This window comes from Diabrotica virgifera, chromosome 4 (assembly GCF_917563875.1).
Source record: "Diabrotica virgifera virgifera chromosome 4, PGI_DIABVI_V3a".
NCBI lineage: Eukaryota > Metazoa > Arthropoda > Insecta > Coleoptera > Chrysomelidae > Diabrotica > Diabrotica virgifera.
Window position 1 is genome coordinate 43,582,531 of NC_065446.1, and position 20,746 is coordinate 43,603,276.

The 20,746-nt window shown below is 33.3% G+C and overlaps 1 protein-coding gene across 1 annotated transcript in view; it reads left to right on the top strand.

Annotated features, from left to right (window-relative positions):
- Window positions 1–20,746, top strand: part of LOC114325921 (PI-PLC X domain-containing protein 3) — a 47,277-nt gene that overhangs the window by 11,158 nt on the left and 15,373 nt on the right. Inside the window, exons 2-3 of the mRNA XM_028274072.2 lie at window positions 5,552–5,853; window positions 17,015–17,173. Of these exons, the coding sequence (XP_028129873.1) occupies window positions 5,552–5,853; window positions 17,015–17,173 (461 nt within the window). The remainder of the gene's footprint in view (window positions 1–5,551; window positions 5,854–17,014; window positions 17,174–20,746) is intronic.

A 20,746-nucleotide genomic window follows, 5' to 3' on the forward strand; every position in this document is an offset into this window, starting at 1 on the left:
CCTGTCATATATTTTTTTCCATAATCATCACTACGATGACGATTCATTGTATTGAATTGTTCATTAGAATTACAATCTGGTCATAACTCTGACCAATGAGCAATTTTAATTTAACCTAAATTACTACTGTTCCTTAAAATGAAGAGCTTACCCATAGCGTCTCTTATCTAATCTAACAGGCACACAAGCACTATGCTCTGCTTTTCTAACCGTACTATTCTAACATACACATGCACACAAGCATTATGCTCTGCTTTTCACTATCACTCAAACTAGTTCAAAAGGCTTTGTCCTCTTCAATCTTCTAGTTTGCCCAGTAGTATCCAGGAGCTGGATTTCCTCAATATTCTTGTAGGTACTTACGAAGTTGTTGCTTGTGCTTTCAAACTTTACTCCAACTTTAAAAACAAATCCAGCTGTAAAATATTTATGTGCCTGAAGGCTTTTGTATGCTTTCATCTATAATATCTATAATAGTAATTTGGTGGAATGCACTTTATGGTAAAATCCAATTCTGACTGAATTGTATATGGATCTGAATCCCCAATTATTTTCAGCTTCAATAAATATCTAAAACAATAAAAGAAATAATGTTATTGCTTGCAAAATTCATCAATATTAATAAAGATCAGAGAAAAATGAACATTGATAAAAATTGTTTGCCCTACCTTTCTCCAAACATCTGGTGTCTCCAATAATAATTTCCTTAAATAATCACTTTGCAGTGTGGTAAAGTTTATAAAGTTCACAAAATACAGCAAACGAAATCCAAATGGATCCAAAATATGACGATAAACCTTAGACAAGGAAAAAAGAGCGATAAACAGTGAAATGATGAAATGAAATGATATTACAAACATAACCTCTGTAACCTGTATGCCATGCCAACCAGAACCAGAAGTCACGTGGTTTGGATTGCCTAAATACATATACACGCGCAGCAAATTTGAAAATGAATGCAAATTGAATAGTAAATGGCCTCTCTTAAAATATAGGACATTGGTAGTATGTTCATAGAATGTCTTGTGGTAACATTCCACGAATAACTTAATCAGATATTCACCGAATGTTCCTTGAATGTCCAGTACATTCAAACATTAATAGAACTTTGATAGTACATTCCTGGAATGTTTTGTGTTGTTAGGGAGTGTGTGCTGGTAAAGGTACTTTCACCTTTTCTCATAACAAGTGACAGTAGTTGACATATGACATTTTAGCTTAATTATAGCTTAATTATTCTTCTTTCATGTTTAATTTGTAAAATTTCATTTGATCCATTAGTTAAAGAATTACATTAAAATAACTCAACCGTGCACTTCGCCGTACTTTAGTTTACAGTGCGCCAATGTTTGTGAGAAGGGTGACTTTAGCTTTATAAATAAAAAATTATATAAGATACAGATTTAATTTTAGAAAATTCTTTATACAAGTTTTTTTTTTTAAATTCTCTGAATTTTTCAATGGTCAGTTTTTTTCTAAAATTTATATTTTCGAAGTTATTTAAACAACATCTAATTTCGTAGTTCATTTGTTTAATAAAAAATTAAACACCCACTTCTCGAGTAGAACTTTTTGATATGTTGTTTATTAAACATTTCTTAATGAAATTGCAAAAAGTTCTATCTTCTTTGATTTTTTCCGAAGTGAAAATCTATATGCACTCCCCTAATTATAAAGATCTGAGACTTTTACAACATCTATATTGGAATCCAGAAGCTTCTATTGTCGTAGACGGCAAAGAAACAGACACAATTTTCATTCAAAGAGGTGTCAGACAAAATTGTGTTTTATCCCCAACTTTGTTTAACGTGTACTCGGAAATAATATTCAACGAAGCCTTAGAAGGACAATGTAGACTTTGAATTGGGTGAGAAACTGCTAACAACATCAGATATATGCAGATGACACAACACTCATGGCTGAAGGGTCTAGGACGTTTCATCGCCGCCGTTTCGATGCCGCCAGTTCGATGCCGATGCCGGCCGATTCATCGCCAGTCAATTAATCGCTATCTGATATATTTCCGAATTTCCGACAGTTACAATTATTATTTATTTTTAGTATTAATTAGGAATTCTAGGAAAAGCGAGATAGGACGGCAATGAAATGGACTGGCGATGAACCGGCGGCATCGAAACGGCGGCGATGAACCGGCGGCGATAAAACGTCCCATTCCGTGGCTGAAAGTATCTTCAATTACTTATAGATCTAGTCACTAGAGAATGCTCTAACAGCGGACTTGGCATAAATACATTAACCCTTATCCGGGCAACACATTTTACTTACGTAACCGGGCAACTCGGATCCGTTTTTACCCACCACTGTACTTGAATATACTCTTCATATTTACCCCTATATTTCTAATATTCTTTTTTGATTTTTTATTAAAGTTAAATTTAAATTGTCTAGATCAGCGGTTCTCAATATTTTTTAGTCATGTACCACCAAATACTAGCTGAATGATCTGATTAACTATAATAGTGGTGCTGATTTTGGCTGTTTTGCGTTTTGTGTACCACCTCAAATAATGAAATGTACCACCAGTGGTACATGTACCACAGATCTAGAACCGCTGGTCTAGATTAAAAAAAAAAGGTGGTACTATAGTATGCGGCCTACCTCGAGGGTGCGATCTACCTGAAGGATTTGCACAAAATAATGAAGTGCAAGAAAACTTTTGTAGAAAAAATATTTATTTACAAGTAATAAACATTTGGAGCCAAATAAAGACTTAATTAATAAATAAATAAAAACTTTTGTAAATCTACTAGGCCATTTTATTTGAAAAGAGGGGTTGGTGTTTACGCATACCCTGGAAAAAGATTACGGTGTTGTTGCCTTTCATTATTTTGTGAAAACCCTTCTGAAAAAAGAGTATGCTAATTAGCTCATGTATAAAGTGTAGAATTATTGAGACAGTCTTTATTTAGCACTTTATTACAATTATATTTCAAAGCGACAATCCATATCATTAACCTAACTTCTACCACTATCTTCTGACATCCTGTCGTTCTCCCCCAAAGAGGTTCTGTCTCAAGTACCGACTACGTTTCTGAAGGAAACGTATAAGTGGTTGCATACTGAGCTGACTCTACATAAAGTACCGACAAAAACGATTTTTACAAAATGAATAAAACGCATAATTTAGAAGAATATTATTATTTTACTTTTACAAATTAATACTTTGTCATATCAATTTACTATTTTAGTTGGGACTAAGCCACAAGAGTAGCTTATTCCTAACTATAATAGCAAATTGATATGACAAATTAAATTATTATTAAGCATGAGGTTAAAAAAAAACAATAAAATTAAAAAACCATAGATTAGTCATTTATTTTTCTTTATTGCAATATACTTTCACTGTAATTCAATATAATTTTAGGAGCTTAGTTGTCGACACTAACATCGGTATCAAACTACTGATAGCAGATGCATTATTTATTTCAAAATATATATAGGTACCTACCTAACAATACCTAACAATATTATTGCATTCCAACAATGATTATCAGTTATTAAAATTCATTTAGAATATAATATATAACACCTATTGTAAGCATCTCTTTGATGTTCACATCAAAGAGATGTTTACATTGTTTGTGGACGTTTAGACTTTATTATTGGATTTCCGGAATCATAAAAGTCGTTTAGATAATCCACAAAAACATTACCTTACTGCCAGATTAACTTCTGTAAGAAAGATTTAGACTTTAGGTATAAATACAAATAGGGTCCGACGGGCCCGTGTTGCCTCTTTACGTGACAAAATTCTTTCGACACAATAATTTCAAAAATGATAATGAATATTTTGAATATTCATAAAATATCATTCAATGATGCATAAAATTCAATAATTTTTTTTTATCAGTTTATGATAAAAGAATTGGCATCTGGGGCCCGTTGGAACCACCTTGCCCGGATAAGAATTAAAGACAAATAATTACTTGTTATAGTAAACAAGACGTTGATATAACTAATTGTCAACAGTGAGCTTATTACACAAATTAACCATTTTAAATACCTACGACCTCCGATGATGGATAAACTAGACCCTAAATCTTGATAAAGAAATTAAAACTCGTATAGAAATAATTGCAAGAGTATTTATGAAACTTAGATCGATATAATGTGCAATTCTCAGGTGAACTTACAACTAAGGATCAAGTTACTAAAATGTTATCCTGTATTATTATATTTAAATGAAACTATGGAACCTGGATCATGAAGGTTAATATGATGAGGTGTGGATGTCATTAGATGCCTTCGAGATGTGGTCATATCGTAGCATGCTTAAAATCTCATGGGTTCAACGCATTTCAAAGATAGAAATCTTAAACAGAATAAGTCTAGGCGAAGGTGATTTAACGAATATGATAAAAGAGAGAAAACTTGAATATATGTGGCATATAATGAGAAGTAGCAGATACTGGATACTGTAGGTAATACTCAACGGAAAGATCGAGAGAAAGGGAAGCATTGGTTTTAACGTTTCAATCAGCCGATTGAACGCTACACCAAGCTCCGCTTGGTATTTGTCCCTCGTACTATATATTTCTACAAGCGACCCTACTATCGTCAAATTAATTTGTCGAATTCTTCTAAGGTATTTAAACCGATACAAATTTGTACCCGAGCTTTTTCCATTGCCACGTAAAGGAGTGGGAATAAAGCTGCCGGCGATCACCACATGGGGAAGCAAACTGTAGCTGAAGAAAACTATCTTGGAGAGCAGAACGCGAGAGCGACTTCTCGCAACAGCCCACAGTATCCTGGATCCAACTACTGATCTACTGATGCATCAGAAGAATGGCTTCAACAAGATAGCCCTAGAATTCTCACAACTACCGACAGCAACAGAAAGTTCTGCAGAGATTGGAGACCTCCCATAAGAACTGTGTGACTCCGACAAGAGGACTTAAAGCTGAGTACCTTTTTTACCTTTATAACTTTTATACCGGTGACCAGCAGGGTCTCGGTCACAGTTTCAGAGAATTAAATTGGTTGCCTGTACATAATAGAATGATTTTTGTTAATTTTTTTTATCTGAATAAATAGTGTATATAAAATGATTTGGTAAACTTTTTATTTCCTGTACCTTTCTGTTGAATATCCTAAGGGATGTTCGAGGAATTCCTCCCCTCGTTTCTCTCAGCAGTGTGGTGTTGCTGCCCTGGTCTTGCTATGATCAGGATGTTACATGGCTCCTAAACCTTTGTCAATGGCCACGGCTTATTAGCTGATGAATAATTGTCGCATGTTTCGCAAGATCGAGAAATTGTCGGCAACATATCGGCAAATTGTCATGGAAGCTACCAGCCTTAAAATTTGGGCATGGTACTGAAAGAAGAAGAGGTGGTTAAAACACAAAAAATGTAGTTAAAATATGGTTCATTATGTTCTGTTCATTGGATTTTTCTCTTTCTTTGTTTCCTTATTATTTTTGTAAATAATTAAGTAGGTGATATTTGCACTATTTTTATTCTAAAAATTAATATTTAACAATTTGGTCGATGTAAAAGTTGTAAAATAAAATGTTACTTTTTTTTAGGTTCTCATGACAGCTTTACAGCCAACATTACGAAAGACTCTGATATATCCCCTGATGCCGAAGATATAGTTAAAGAACTCTCAATTTTGGGCCCCTTATTTAAAGAGGTCATAGCAAGGTGGTCACGAACTCAAAGCTTTTTAGCCAATGATCAACTTATTAGAGGTATTAGATATTTTGATATTAGAACTTCTACAAAAGAAGGAACTGACGAATTTTATATAGTACATAGTTTGTATTCTGTACCGCTACAGGGTTGTTTAAACGAAATAAATGCTTTCTTATCTACTCATCCGCAGGAAGTAAGTGTAAAAATTTATTATGACTTTTAATTTCAAATATTTCATTCAAAAGAAACTTTTTGTTTATTCTAAGGGATTTTCTGCCCTCGGTAATAATGTAATCTTTCATTCTGCCCTTAAATTTTTCAAAAATATTTATTAATTTTCTCAGGATTCGAAAAAAAAATGAATGAATTTAAATAGCATTCGACCAATATTTTGCGCCTATCCCCTTTACCTTCGGCCGGGTGCGCCTTAAAAAATTACAGTGTCGGGCGCGCAGCCACAATATCTTTTTAGTGAATTTTAATAAATATACCTTTTATAAAGGATTTTACTTGTTTCTTGTATAAAAAAAAACTTTAATTTATTTGATCATTACAATTTGTATATACAATATTAGATTTAGAGTGTCGCGTCATTTACAAGTGAATGCACTACATTTTGTACATTTCATAGACGTATACGACTTAATTTGTACAATTGCAGCATCTACCACGTTTAGCAAGATTTTCGTCTTCATGGTGAGGAACTGGTTACTTCGGAAACACCCTGAACAGAAATTCGGTTATATCACACGGAAGTATGCACTATTCACAATAAAGTTCGATAACTAAACTAACTAATTGTCCTTAAATTTCACGAAACGATGATGGTACCCGCTGAGGATTAACCAATAAAGGGATTTTAAAAAGATCACGTACATAGCTTATACCGTTCACACTTTACCTGGAAAAATTGAGTTTACGCAGCAAATTTCTGCGACACGCCGGGCTGAAGGTTAAGTACCTACAGTGTGACAAAACCAAATGGAACATTCATTATTTGATAAACCGGTGACTTTATAGAAAAATCCCGAAACAGGTGTATTTTTATTTTTAAATTATGATTTTTTGGCATATACAGGGTGGTTCATCTTATTCGCCTCGGTCTCTGTACGGAAAACCACTTGATATTTTAAAAAAAATTTCTTCACAGAAATATACAGGGTCTTTAATACTATAACCTAAAAATAATGTGAATTATACAGGGTGTTGTACCGGGTACCAAAAAAGAGTGGTATATGAAAGTTATATTTTTTCTTATGGAATGCCCTATATCTGATGACATTATTGAATTGACCTTAAAAAATAAGCTATACTTTCATAAGGGTTCCCTATACCTAAATACAGGGTGTTTTGATTTATTTCGATTTTTATAAAAATGTAAGGTTTTAGAAAAAAAGTAAATATCTACGAATCTAAGAAGCAGTAACAAATTCTTTCTTGGATCTTAATAATAGACTATTTAGCATACTTAAACAGATGCTTATTGCAACAAAATTTCTTACAGGGTGGTCAAAATATGAGATTGTTCTATTAACAAATTCAAGCTGTAATAAATTACTTATTTTAAATGGAACACCCTGTATCTTACTAGTCTATCGCGTAGAAAATTTACTTAGCTTTCAATTTATATTAGGGTTTCCTATACCTATCTTTTTAAAGGGTGGTCAAAATATTAGATTGTTCTATTGGCAAATTCAAGCTGTAATAACTTACTTATTTTAAATGGAACACCCTGTATCTTACTAGTCTATCGAGTAGAAAATTTACTTAGCTTTTAATTCTTATTAGGGTTTCCTATACCTATCTAGCTTCATTTTTAAATATTTAAAGATTTCCTAATTTGTAAGCTTTAAAAATTAGAATTAAGTACCTATGTCGTGGTTATGTACAACACATCACCAACACCGGCAATATACTTAAATATCTGAGTCAAGATAGTTTCATTAATAAAATTCACATTTTTATCATTTAATCACAGAGTGTTCTTATTTTAAATGACATACTTGATATTCTATTCTTTATAATGGAAGATATTTAAAATTTCTTCAATTCCATGTTAACATTCTCAATAGCAATACACATGTTATTCTGTAAATATAAATTCCCATGTTATTCTGTAAATACCCATTTTTACATCTTTTTGTACCGGGTGTCCCAATAAGAATGGCTCTCGGCCATATCTCAGGAACGGTTTATAGTAGAGCTTTGAAATAAAAAATTTTATAACAAAAGTTGCCTCAGGAAAAGCCTGGAAATTATTTTCATAATTGTGGGTCCACCGCTAGAGGGCGTAATTGAATATCAAAAATAAAAAAATCTCAATTTTACAAAATTTTCCTAATGAAGGGGCACTGGAAATCCGATTATTGTATTCTTCATCAAATTCTGCGCATATTTGATTTAACAAGTTTAACTCTACCTTTGCAAATAAGAGGTGGGGGTGAGTGGGAACCTTGTTATGAAAAAATGGCTGTAAGTCCGGTTCTGCTAAATCAAATTTTGAAAACTGGGTCTTGTTGAAGACAGATCTTTTTCTTCAGTGTAAGCGTGATAATTTTGAACCATCCTAATAAGTAATAAGCCAGCTGGGAGGCGTTATTTAATTTTTTTCAGAAATCTAGTTTTTTTTGGAAAATATTAAATACAAGTATGCATTTTTAATCATACTTTATAAAATTAGATTAAATTAGCAATAGAATAGCGAAAACCGCATGTCGATACCTTTTGTCTATCTCAAGATATCTCGAGAAACGTGTAAATTTTATACATAACTGTTACTATCTGCGGTAAACTAAGTTAATGAAAAGTAGTGTGCTGTGGAAAAAAACAAAATAACATTTTCCAGATGTCAACGTATAAAAATATAATTAATTAAAACAACAATATAAAGAGAAACAATACTATTAAAATTAAATATAACACAGAACAAAAAGAACTACTTAGTGACGACCTAAATATTCAAATTGTTGCCCATCATACACTACTCTAGAATACATTATCCAGAGAATACTAAACGCCATTCAAAGCATCTCGAGAGCAGAAATTGAGACTGCTGTTCAATCTACTCTTGAAAGAGTAAATGTTTGCAACGAAAATGATGGGCAAAAATTTGAACGTTTATGTCATCACTAAATAGTTGTTTTTATTTCTTTGTAATAGGGCTTTTCAACGCTTCTCATTTGTTTCGAGCCTCTGTCATATGCCGTATAATCCGTGTATAATATTAATATACGAGATATGAACGAGGCTCGAAACAAATGAGAAGCGTTGAAAAGACCTAATATACGTTGACAGCTGGAAAATGTTTCTTTGTTGTTTCCATAGCACACTATTTTTAATGAATTATTTCGTTTACCGGTGACAGTAACAGTTATGTTTTTAAATTTACACGTTTTGTAAGATATCTCGAGATAGAAAAAACGTATTAACATGCGGTTTTCGCTATTCTGTTGCTAATTTTGTCTAATTTTGTAATATGGTATTAAAAATGCATGTTTGTATTTAATATTTTCCAAGGAACACTAGATTTCTGAAAAAAATTAAATAACGCCTTCTAGCTGGCATATTACTCAGTAAGTTGGTTCGAAATCATAACTTTTACATTGACGAAAAAGATCTGTCTTCAACAAGACCAAGTTTGCAAAATTTGATTAAGCAGAACCGGACTCACAGCCAGTTTTTCATAACAAGGTTCCCACTCACCCCCACCTCTTATTTTCAAAGGTAGACCTAAACTTGTCAAATCAAATATGCGTAAAATTTTATGAAGAATACGACGATCGGATTTCCAGTGCCCCTTCATTAGGAAAATTTTGTAAAATTTAGATTTTTTAATTTTTCATATTCAATTACGCCCTCTAGCGGTGGTCCCACAATTATGAAAATAATTTCCAGGCTTTTCCTGAGGCAACTTTTGTTATAAAATTTTTTATTTCAAAGCTCTACTATAAACGGTTCCTGAGATATGGCCGACAGCCATTCTTATTGGGACACCCGGTACAATAGGCTCGTTTTCGTCAAAGTAGCCATTGCATTTAATTGTTTGTAATTGCGATTTAAAGATTCAAACAAAAAGTGGCGTTCTTAAATTTACTTAATAACCGTTGGGTTAAGATATGGAAAATACTTATACGGAATGAAATATAATTTATATATCTTCCAGAATACGGCATCTAATAAAGGGTATGCAGTTTAAAATAAACATATTATTCAATTTCACATGTAGGCCAAAATCAACTAAAATAATACAACACTCTGTGTGATTACATGATAACAATAAAAATTTTATTATTAATGACAGTATCTTGTCTAAGTATATTGCCGGTGTTGGTGATGTGTTGTACATAAACACAACATAGGTACTTATGTAATTCTAATTTTTAAAGCTTATAAATTAGGAAATCTTTAAATATTTAAAAAATGAAGGGAGATAGGTATAGGAAACCCTAATAAGAATTGAAAGCTTAGTAAATTTTCTACTCGATAGGCTAGTAAGCTACAGGGTGTTCCATTTAAAATAAGTTATTACATCTTGAATTTGTTAATAGAACAATCTAATATTTTGACCACCCTGTAAAAAGATAGGTATAGGAAACCCTAATACAAATTGAAAGCTAAGCAAATTTTCTACGCGATAGACTAGTAAGATATAGGGTGTTCCATTTAAAATAAGTAAGTTATTACAGCTTGAATTTGTTAATAGAACAATCTCATATTTTGACCACCTTGTAAGAAATTCTGTTGCAATAAGCATCTGTTTAAGTATGCTAAATAGTCTATTATTAAGATCCAAGAAAGAATTTGTTACTGCTTCTTAGATTCGTAGATATTTATTTTTTTCTAAAACCTTACATTTTTATAAAAATCGAAATAAATCAAAACACCATGTATTTAGGTATAGGGAACCCTTATGAAAGTATAGCTTATTTTTTAAGGTCAATTCAATAATGTCATCAGATATAGGGCATTCCATAAGAAAAAATATAACTTTGATATACCACTCTTTTTTGGAACACCCTGTATAATTCACATTATTTTTAGGTTGTAGTATTAAAGGCCCTGTATGTTTCTGTGAAGAATTTTTTTTAAAATATCAAGTGGTTTTCCGTACAGAGACCGAGGCGAATAAGATGAACCACCCTGTATATCATACTAGTGACGTCATCCACCTAGGCGTGATGACGTAATCGATGATTTTTTAAGAGAATAAGGTCTGGCGCATATTGAACCTGTAAGCGAGTAAGCCTATAAGCGAGTCAGAACCTGCGCTGGTGGGACCGGTGACCTGTGCAGTTATTTTTCTAGCGTGGCGCATATTGATCACAAGCTAACCCGACCGTCGGCTGTCGCCGTAACGAATAGAGACGGGCAAAATAAGTGCAAACGTGTAACGGTTACTATTGATACCGGTTCTCAGTGGTACTGAGTAGGTACAAATACTGATTACAAAATACTGATGTATCTGATCCTTGTACTGAATTGAGTAGGCAACTAAAAAACGGTAGTTCCGTACATGTAACTAGTAATGTTTTAAAAATATCTTACACGTCCCTAGTAGTCGTAGCGGTATGACTTTCGAAAACATCGAATTTGATCATAAGCGGCTGCATAAAAAGATATCTTACACTGAGTATTCTATTTCTACATACCTATATAATAACAATAACAAGCATAAGTTAAACACTGCATTGATTGTGATTGCAAAAACGGTTCGCATGTTTTAAATAAGATTTTTGCTGATTATGTTTTTGCTAAAATATTAAATAACACAAAAAATACAATTCACAACCATCATTTAATTTTTAACGATAAACAAAAGTCTAATAAATATATGATGCCAAGTTTAAAATTGATCGACTTTGTCGATAACAGTGTCATTAATAGATATTTTTTACCATGTTTCCAATAATTGTGTGGATTTAGAAATACATACTAAACAATTTTTTGATCTGTATAAAGGAGATTATCATGACACATTATGGTACTCCTTATTTTTCAAATAATATGCTCTTGTAAACGCATAACTTTGATTTATTGGCTAAAGCCACACTAACTACAGAGCCGTGCGGTACATCTTTTTAATATGATGCAAGTCTTAGAAATGCCGCCTCTTGAGTATTACAGAAACTTAACTTTTATTTTTATTAAACGAACCTACACAAAATGAAGGACATCTTTTATTTTAAAAGCAAAACATACTTTATAGACCTGGATCCGGCAAACTGAAAATTTGTTCGTAGCTTAACGGTGTCTATTCGGACAAACTTTGATGTACAGGAACATTGGAACAGGGGAAGGTTTAATAGTGGAACAGTTTAAAAATTTGGAACGTCACATTACGAAAACGTCCCATGTATTTTGTCGGACAGAACAAAAAATCGATTTGTTACCCTTTCATTAAACTCTCATGCAAAAATCAGACTGCTATTACTAACAAACATGATTCCTGTTATTTGACATGTTCTTCCTGTTTCACTCATTAAAATGCCCAGTTAGTGATAAACACCAGTCTAATTTTTCCATGAGAGTTTAATGAAATGGTAACAAATCAATTGGAAGTTCTGTCCGACAAAATATATGGAACGTTTTTGTAGTCTGACTTTCCAAATTTTTAACCTGTTCCACAATTAAAACTTCCCCTGTTTCAGTGTTCCCGTACATCAAAGTTTGTCTGACGAGACACCGTTAAGCTATTAACAAATTTTCAGCTTGCTATTAATCAACTTTTTGTTGGTACGCGGGATCCAGTCCTAGAAATACTATGTCACAAATGATGGCGTAATCTATTTTCTATAGGTATAAAATTTTTGTAAATATCATTCATTTCTTAAATCTACACAACATTATCATTAAAAATGATCCATTACTAAAAACCGTTAAGCATATCTGTGAATATCGCATAACCCTCAAATAAAATGTGTCATCATACCGGGCTTGTTCATGCTTAAAAATAAAATATGTAGACAAGATATAAATATACGTAATAGGTAAGCAGTTTTTGCAACGACAATCCAATCACAATCAGTGTTGTTTATAATAATGGTAATGCCGAACGAGTTCTATTAGCTTTTCTACGTCCATCTCGAAAACAAAACCGCAACTGAGAATTGAGTCACGCGTCCCACGACACGCAGAAAACTGTACGCCGATGACAAACGTTCGCATGGCTAGACCTGGCACCGTATTGACTGATATTAGGATGCGCAGAACTCTCTACGCAACTCGCAGGTAGAGTTGCACAAGTTTGACTTGAATGTTTGAACTTGACTTGAGTTTGACTTAATTTCAAATCAAACTCAAGTCAATCCTTCTGACAAATAATTCAAGTCAAGTCAAACTGGTCAATCGTACAGGTTTGAAAATTCAAACTGTTTGTCAAACTAGTTTGAAAGAGTTTGAAAAATAATTTATTTCGTAGATATAATTTTTTAACAATCCACGAGGAAAATAAAATTCCTGTAGCTGGCTGTATACCATAAATCACAAAAAATACAGGATTCTTCGTAAAAGGTATATTTAAAAGACCCTAATAAGGGTTGCATCACAAAACAAAACGTTTTCGGATTAACAAGTAATCCATCATCAGAGTTAAGCCAATAACATGCATGCGTGAGCCACCAAAAAGTTATGGGTAAAAACCCTTTAAAAGGTATAAGACCTTATATTATACTACATATTATGTTTAAAGTAGTTAGATGTTGCAAATATTCCTGGATATTACCCAGGGCAACACAGGATGCCTCTAACCCACGTGGATGTGATATGAAAGGGATGAACCTCACATATTGAAAATTGAGTGTCAACTATATCTTTTAAAGGGTTTTTACCCAGAAATGTTTGGTGGCTCACGCATGCATGATATTGGCTTAACACTGATGATGGATTACTTGTTAATACGAAAACGTTTTGTTTTGTGATGTAACCATTATTAGGGTCTTTTAAATATAACTTTTACAAAGGATCCTGTATTTTATTTTTTTTTATTTTTTTATATACTTTTTTGTTGAGATAGACATGTCAGTTGCCAATTAAGATAAGAAATTTAATAATAGGTACATTGAGTGCCATATAAATCATCCTTTAGTTCCAATAATTTTAGTATTTGTTTCCTTCTACTCATTTTTAAAAATCTAGAACACTGAAACTTTCACAGTAAACTATTTTTTAGCACGCACAACAAAATTAAATAAAAAATACTAAATGAACAGTTTTTGGTTTAAATTGGCTCTAGCTATTTTTATAATTTTCTGCTTTTATAACCGATAACAATAAACACCGGCTCCGTCTTCAACGACAGAACGAAAGTCATAAAAAAAGTGAAAGTTAAAAAGGAAGAAAACAAAGAACCTCAAAAATCTGTTTCCGTACCAACCCCTTCTTAAGGATGTTAAGGCCTAGTTCCTTGAAATTTTATGGTCAAATTTGGATTATCTACATTTTTTCAATACGAATGGCCCAGAATCTCACAACACGTGTTGTGTACTAAAAGTAAGTAAGTCGAGCTGCGTTTAGCAGAAGGTACTAATAAAACAGTAGAAGTTGACCTGTACCTTTAAAAGTTGTACTGTTGGAATAAAATCAATATTTATACATGAAAAACAAGCTATTGATTTATACTCTTAGTACAGAAATGATTAATAAACATTCAAAATTCAAAATATAGAAGAATCCCGAAAGGTTCATTTTATGACTTATACTATATTCTTAGTACATAGCACGTTATAATATAAAGATTTTATATAGATTATTTGTATTTTTTAATTTAATAACATATATTATAAACACAACATTTTCACTTTAACCCTATATTGCATAGTGTTGCTTTAAGGCAACACCAAAATTAACTTCCGTTAGAAAACTAACCTTTAATTATTAAGTGAATTTAAACTGCATGTTGTGTTCTGAAAGATACATTCTATCTATGTAATCACGCAAACTCCTACGTCATTATTTTAAGCCAAGTTTTCGCGCCAAAAGTTGGCGGGCGTTACCAGGCGTGTGTTATAAGCGAGAGGTAGAAGATCTTTCAACTTGTTTTCTTGTTGTACACCATTTTTGAACGTAAAATTGGATACTTTTTGTAATAAGCTTATGCGAGGGAAGTAATTCCTAGTAATTCTATAATTGTAAATATAAAAGAAGAATCACAAATGAAGTTGTAAACAGGTGTTGCTTTGAGGCAACTTTATGCAATTAAATCATGGAACTATCTGAAATTAGTGTAAATCGATTCTGTGGAAATCGGAGTAACAGAAATGAAAATGTTATAAGACCAGTGCCAGATGATTCTGATAACAGTAAACAAAACCTGCTTGTACAAAACCTATTTTTGTAAAACAAAAATTGCATTACCTATTCCGAAGTGGAAAGGTAATGTACCTACGACAAATGAAATAAAACAACCAATAGCATACTTTACTAAATTTTTTGATGACGAGTTGATTGGAACTCTTATAGAGCAGTCAAATTTATATGGTATTCAACAAAGTCCAAATAAGCCACTTGGTGTAACAAAAAATGAAATTGAACAATTTATTGGTATGTCATGCTACACGTCTACCTATATAAACTACCGCAAGAACCAATGTTTTCGAATCCAAAAACGAGGATTACCCAAGCAGCCGATGTAATGTCTGTGAATCAATTTGAGTCTATAAAAAATATTATGAGCGACAATACTAGACAACCATCTAGATAATCTCCATATTATGACTATTCATACAAAATAAGACCGTTGATCACTAAAGTGAACGAAGTATGTTCTACAATTCCCCTTGGAGAGTTCTTGTCAATAGATGAACAAATTAATTGTTCCTTTCAAAGGAAGAAGCAGTATAAAGAAGTGTAATAAAAAAAACCGAAAAAGTGGGGATACAAAATTTTTGTTTTATCTGATAAATGTAGTTTAATTGCATGTTGTTGCTACAGTACACATTCCGAATTTTCAAAAAAAGGGGGGCCGACTCAAAAATTAAATTATGGGATCATTTATGTTTATAATTAAAGCCAGGTAAAACGAAAAAAAAAAACATTTTTAGTTTTTAATTTTTTAATTTTAGGGTTAAAAAAATTCCATCACTTTTTGACGGAAACTTCAAAATTAATGTGTATGTGTAACACAAAACTGTTATTCTGGCCAAACGCTTAGTTTAGCATAAACAGACCAAAGTCGGCGCTTAGTCTACAATTGCGATACTGTTATGAATGACAGTTATGGATATATGGCAGTTAAGAATGGCAGTTATGAATATAGTCTTGTTATGCAAAACTAAAAACCCTTAATAGACAGAATGTCGCTTGGTTTATTTTTGTTTTTCTTAGTAACCGTTAACGTGACAATAACAGGGATTTTTCCAAGATAGTTTTAGCTATGTGTCACCAGAATCCGCTGTTATCTCGATTTTAAAGAAATGGCGCTTGGTCGAGTTATGCATAACGCTGTCCTTTGAAAGAATTAGTTCACTGTTTGTGATTTTATAACGCTGTTCTTTATTTTTCCATAATAAAAGTATGTATGCACTTTGCAATTTTCACTTTTTTGAAATCACCTGCCGCACCATCAAATAAATCAGTATATCTATTTTTCTTAATTAATACTGCTTCGACTACAGATTGTTTCTGTTAATTTTTGCAGTGAGAATACCTTCAATATCAGACTCAATTTGTTCTGGTACTTATTCTGAACCTAAATATATCCACATTCAGATATTAGGTTTGTTCTAGCAAACAGTCAAACTAGTCAGAAACCGTCAGCAAACAGTTGGTCAGTGAGAGAACATAATACAGTCACCAGTGATATCCCCTCTACTCGCGCTGGTCCACTATTCGCTGATGGTTTCAAACCGTTTGAAACTGATGCTAGAACAAACCTATTACCTTCCAAAGCCACACACTTCAAAACGAACGTAATAAACAAGCCAAACATGGACGTCTAAATATGAACTACAAACTAATTTGCGGAGTATCAGAATACAGATTCAGACCTATCCAAATAACTCACAACAAAATACATACGCTCTCAATTAGAATTGGAAATAAACACGTTGCCAATATGACATTCAAACTTCAAACTGTTTGAAGAAGTTTGATTTCAAGTCAAACCTAAAGATATCGAAATCAAGTCAAGTCAAACATTTTTACAAAAAAAGTTTGATTTTCAAGTCAAGTCAAGTTTGTTGAATAAAATCAAACTAGTTTGACTTGATGCATCTCTACTCGCAGGTGCCAGGTTGTGTTCGCTTAGGATCAATTTGCGCCGGGACTAAGGGTTGTGTGCTAGCTTATTTGAAAGGTTACATTAACTCATTTGAAAGGTCTATTCAATCAACAGTAATAATTTTATATTAATATTTTAGGTAGTAATATTGGATTTTCAACATTTCTTCGGTTTTGATGATAGTATTCATAAAAGACTGACACAAGATATTATTAATACGTTTGGAGGTAAATTAATACCATATACAAATGAAATTAATACAATTACATTAAAATCGATGGCTAGCAATAAATACCAGGTAAATAGTAATAGGAAAAAAACGATATTAATTATAATAAAAGCACAAAATATAAAACCTAAATACGTGGGTGGTTCGATAAGTACTTAAGCCTGACCGCTCGATGGCGCCACTGTAGCAAACGATCTATCTATTATCGCGTAATACATTCTAGTAGACGGCCAATGTCAAAATTTCAGCCAAATCGGACTCGTGGTTTAGCTTTGATCGCGTGTGACATCAGGCGTGTCCACGGATTTTGGAAAAATGGATTTTAGAAGAAATATCTGTCGGTGATTCGATTCTTGTTTTTGGAAGGAGATCACGCAGCGAAATCAAAGAGTGCTTTAATGCTGTGTACGGGGACTATTCTCCTTCCATGGCTTCTCTCAAAAATTGGCTTAACGAGTTACAACGTGGTTGCACGTCGGTTTTTGATAAGCCACGTCTAAATGCCCTGAAAATGGCTACCACGGATGATGACGTGACAAAAATCCACAAACTCGTATTGGTAGACCACCGACTAAAGGTGCAAGAGATAGCTGAGACAATAGACATCTCAAAAAACTACATGAATCATAGTCTGCATGAAATTTTGGTCATGATAAAGCTGTCGGCGCGATGGGTGCCGCGTCTGCTCACTCCGAAAACCATGAGACCTCTTCAGAGCAGTGTTTGACGTTATCTAAGAATGATCCGAAGGAGTTTTCAAATCGTTTTGTAACCGTCGACGAAACATAGATCCACTGGTACACACTAGAACGTGCTCCAAAGAAGGCGAAGACTGTCTATCGGCCGTAAAGGTGATAGCCACCATTTTCTGGAATTCACAACGTGTAATATACCCCGACTACATGAAAAAAACCTTCTTCTTTTTAAAGTTGGAAGGAGGATGGATATCATAATGGCTATGGTCACTGTGTTGCCTGCTGCTCTGAAAAGTTGTAATGAAATACAGTTAAACCATTCTCTAAGGTTCCTCAGCCAGGAGATGAGTCTTCTTCCTATGCTTCTTCTTCCTTGGATCCTTCCTTGCATAATAATTCTCAGCAACTCATATTTTTCTCCTCTGGTAATGTGACCCAAATATTCCATTTCTCTAGTTTTTATACTTTTTATAATTTCTAACTCCTTATTTCAACGTCGTAGCACTTCGATATTGGTAATCCTTTTGAACCCACTGAATTTTCAATAGGTTTGTTCTAGCATCAGTTTCAAACGGTTTGAAACCATCAGCGAATAGTGGACCAGCGCGAGTAGAGGGGATAGCACTGGTGACTGTATTATGTTCTCTCACTGACCAAGTGTTTGCTGACGGTTTCTGAGTAGTTTGACTGTTTACTAGAACAAACCTATTATTCTTCTGTAACACCACATTTCGAACGCTTCTATTTTTCTTATGTGTTATCTCTTCAATGTCCAAGCTTCCATTCCGTATAGCAATATAGAAAATATGTAGCATCTTAAAGCCCTCAATCTGAGAGGCAACTGAAGGTCTTTTTTTGTAGGCAGTGTCTTCATTTTTATAAATGCTTGCCTTGCAGTTTCAATTCGGACTTTAATTTCTTTGCTTTGGTCATTTTTGTCATCAACCCAGGTTCCCAGATATTTGTACGTCTTAACTTTTTCTATTTGGGTTTGCTCTATCATTAACCTTTCATTTCCATGTTCTGTTTTTGAGACAATCATAAGTTTAGTTTTTTTCTGGTTTATTTTTAGTCCGTATCGAATTCAATAATCGTTAATTCTATTTAGCAATTCTTGTAGCGATTTCAGGGTGTCTGTTATTATAACGGTGTCATCAGCGAATCTTATGTTATTTACTATTCTTCCGTTTATAGAGATTCCATCACTTAACTCCGCTATCGCTTCCTGAAATATGGCTTCACTGTGGTTATACAGTAGCGGCGACAGAACACAACCCTGTCTTACTCCTCTCTTTATATCAATATTCTTGGATTCTTGTTCTTCTTTTTTTTTATTGGCCTTTTGATTCCAAAACAGATTGATGATAATTCGTAAATCTCGTGTGTCTATATCTCTGTTTTTCAATAATTCTATTAGTTTTTCATGTCGGACCCTTTCGAAGCTTTTTCGAAGTCGATGAAACAGGAATAAATATCCAGGTTCATATCTAAGCATCTTTGAGAGAGGACATTAAACGCAAAAAATTTCTCTTGTTCCAAGTCCTTTGCGGAATCCAAATTGGGTATCATCCATATCATATTCTAGGTTTCTGTATAATCTTCCATGAATCACCTTCAGAAATATTTTGAGGGTATGGCTTATTAGTGATGTTGTCCTATAGTCCGAACAATCTTTGTTTTTGGTATTGTTACAAAGGTGGACACCAACCATTCCTGAGGGATTTTTCCGGTTTTATATACTTCATTAAACAGATCCAGTAGTACCGGTAGAGTTTCATCGTCTAGACATTTCAGTAATTCCGCAGGTATTTCGTCTGGACCTACAGTTTTTCCGTTTTTTGCGTTTCGTATTGCTTGTTCGATTTCCTCCATTATGATCTCTGGTCCCGTTTCGCTGTCGATTTCTTCCGGTTCTTGTCTATTATTGTCAAACAGGTCTGTTATGTATATCATCCACTTTTTTAATTTCTCTTTGACTTCTATAATAATTTTTTCATTGTCTTTAAAAAGGTCATTTTTCTTTTTTCGCTGTGAATTTGTGATTTCCTTTATTTTCTTGTGCATGTTAAAGCTATCATACTTTTTAGAATATTCTTTTATTTCACTACATTGATTTGCCAGCCAGGTGGATTTGGCCTCTTTTATTTTCTTTCCTATTAATCTCTGGATTTCCTTGTAGTTTTCCTTACTCCTGCCTTTATGTTTCCTTCTTTCCTTCATTCCCTCCTTCTCTTTTCTTAAAAAAAGAACCAAATTGGTGAAATTGGGCTACGAACTCTTGCATAATCCACTGTATTCTCCAGACTCCCGTGCGACTTCTTTTTGTTTCCAAACTTGAAAAAGGCACTCGCTTGGCAGTACTTTAAGTCGAATGAGGAGGTCATCGGCATTACGGAAGCCTAGTTTATAGACCTCGATAAAACGTATTTTTCAGACGGGTTAATGAAGTTGCAACATGTCTGGGTCAAATGTATCGAGCTAAAAGGAGACTATGTTGAGAAATAAATCGCCACTTTTCCAAAATTTTCGTTTTTTTGTAGGCAAGTACTTACCAGACCGCCCTAATATTTAGTATATAGGGTGAGGCAGATAACTGGCCTATTAGAAATATCTCGAGAACTAAAGGCAACAGAACCATGAAAATTGTAATGTAGGGGTTTTGAAGGATGATCTATTAAATGAAAATATTTTCATCTCTTTGCAACTTCCGTTATAACCGGAAGTTGCTTATAACTTCGTTTTTTTAAATGGGACACCCTAAATATTTTTACATTTTTGGATTCTCCTCAATATCTTCGTTCTTAAAATATGAGGTTTTGTAATATTATACAGGGTATTTTAAAAGATATTTACGTTAAATATTACGAATATTTAGCAATATTCACACCCTGTAGAATTGTAACAGTTTGACATTAAAAACTCTGCTTACGTTCGAGTGATTTTTAAT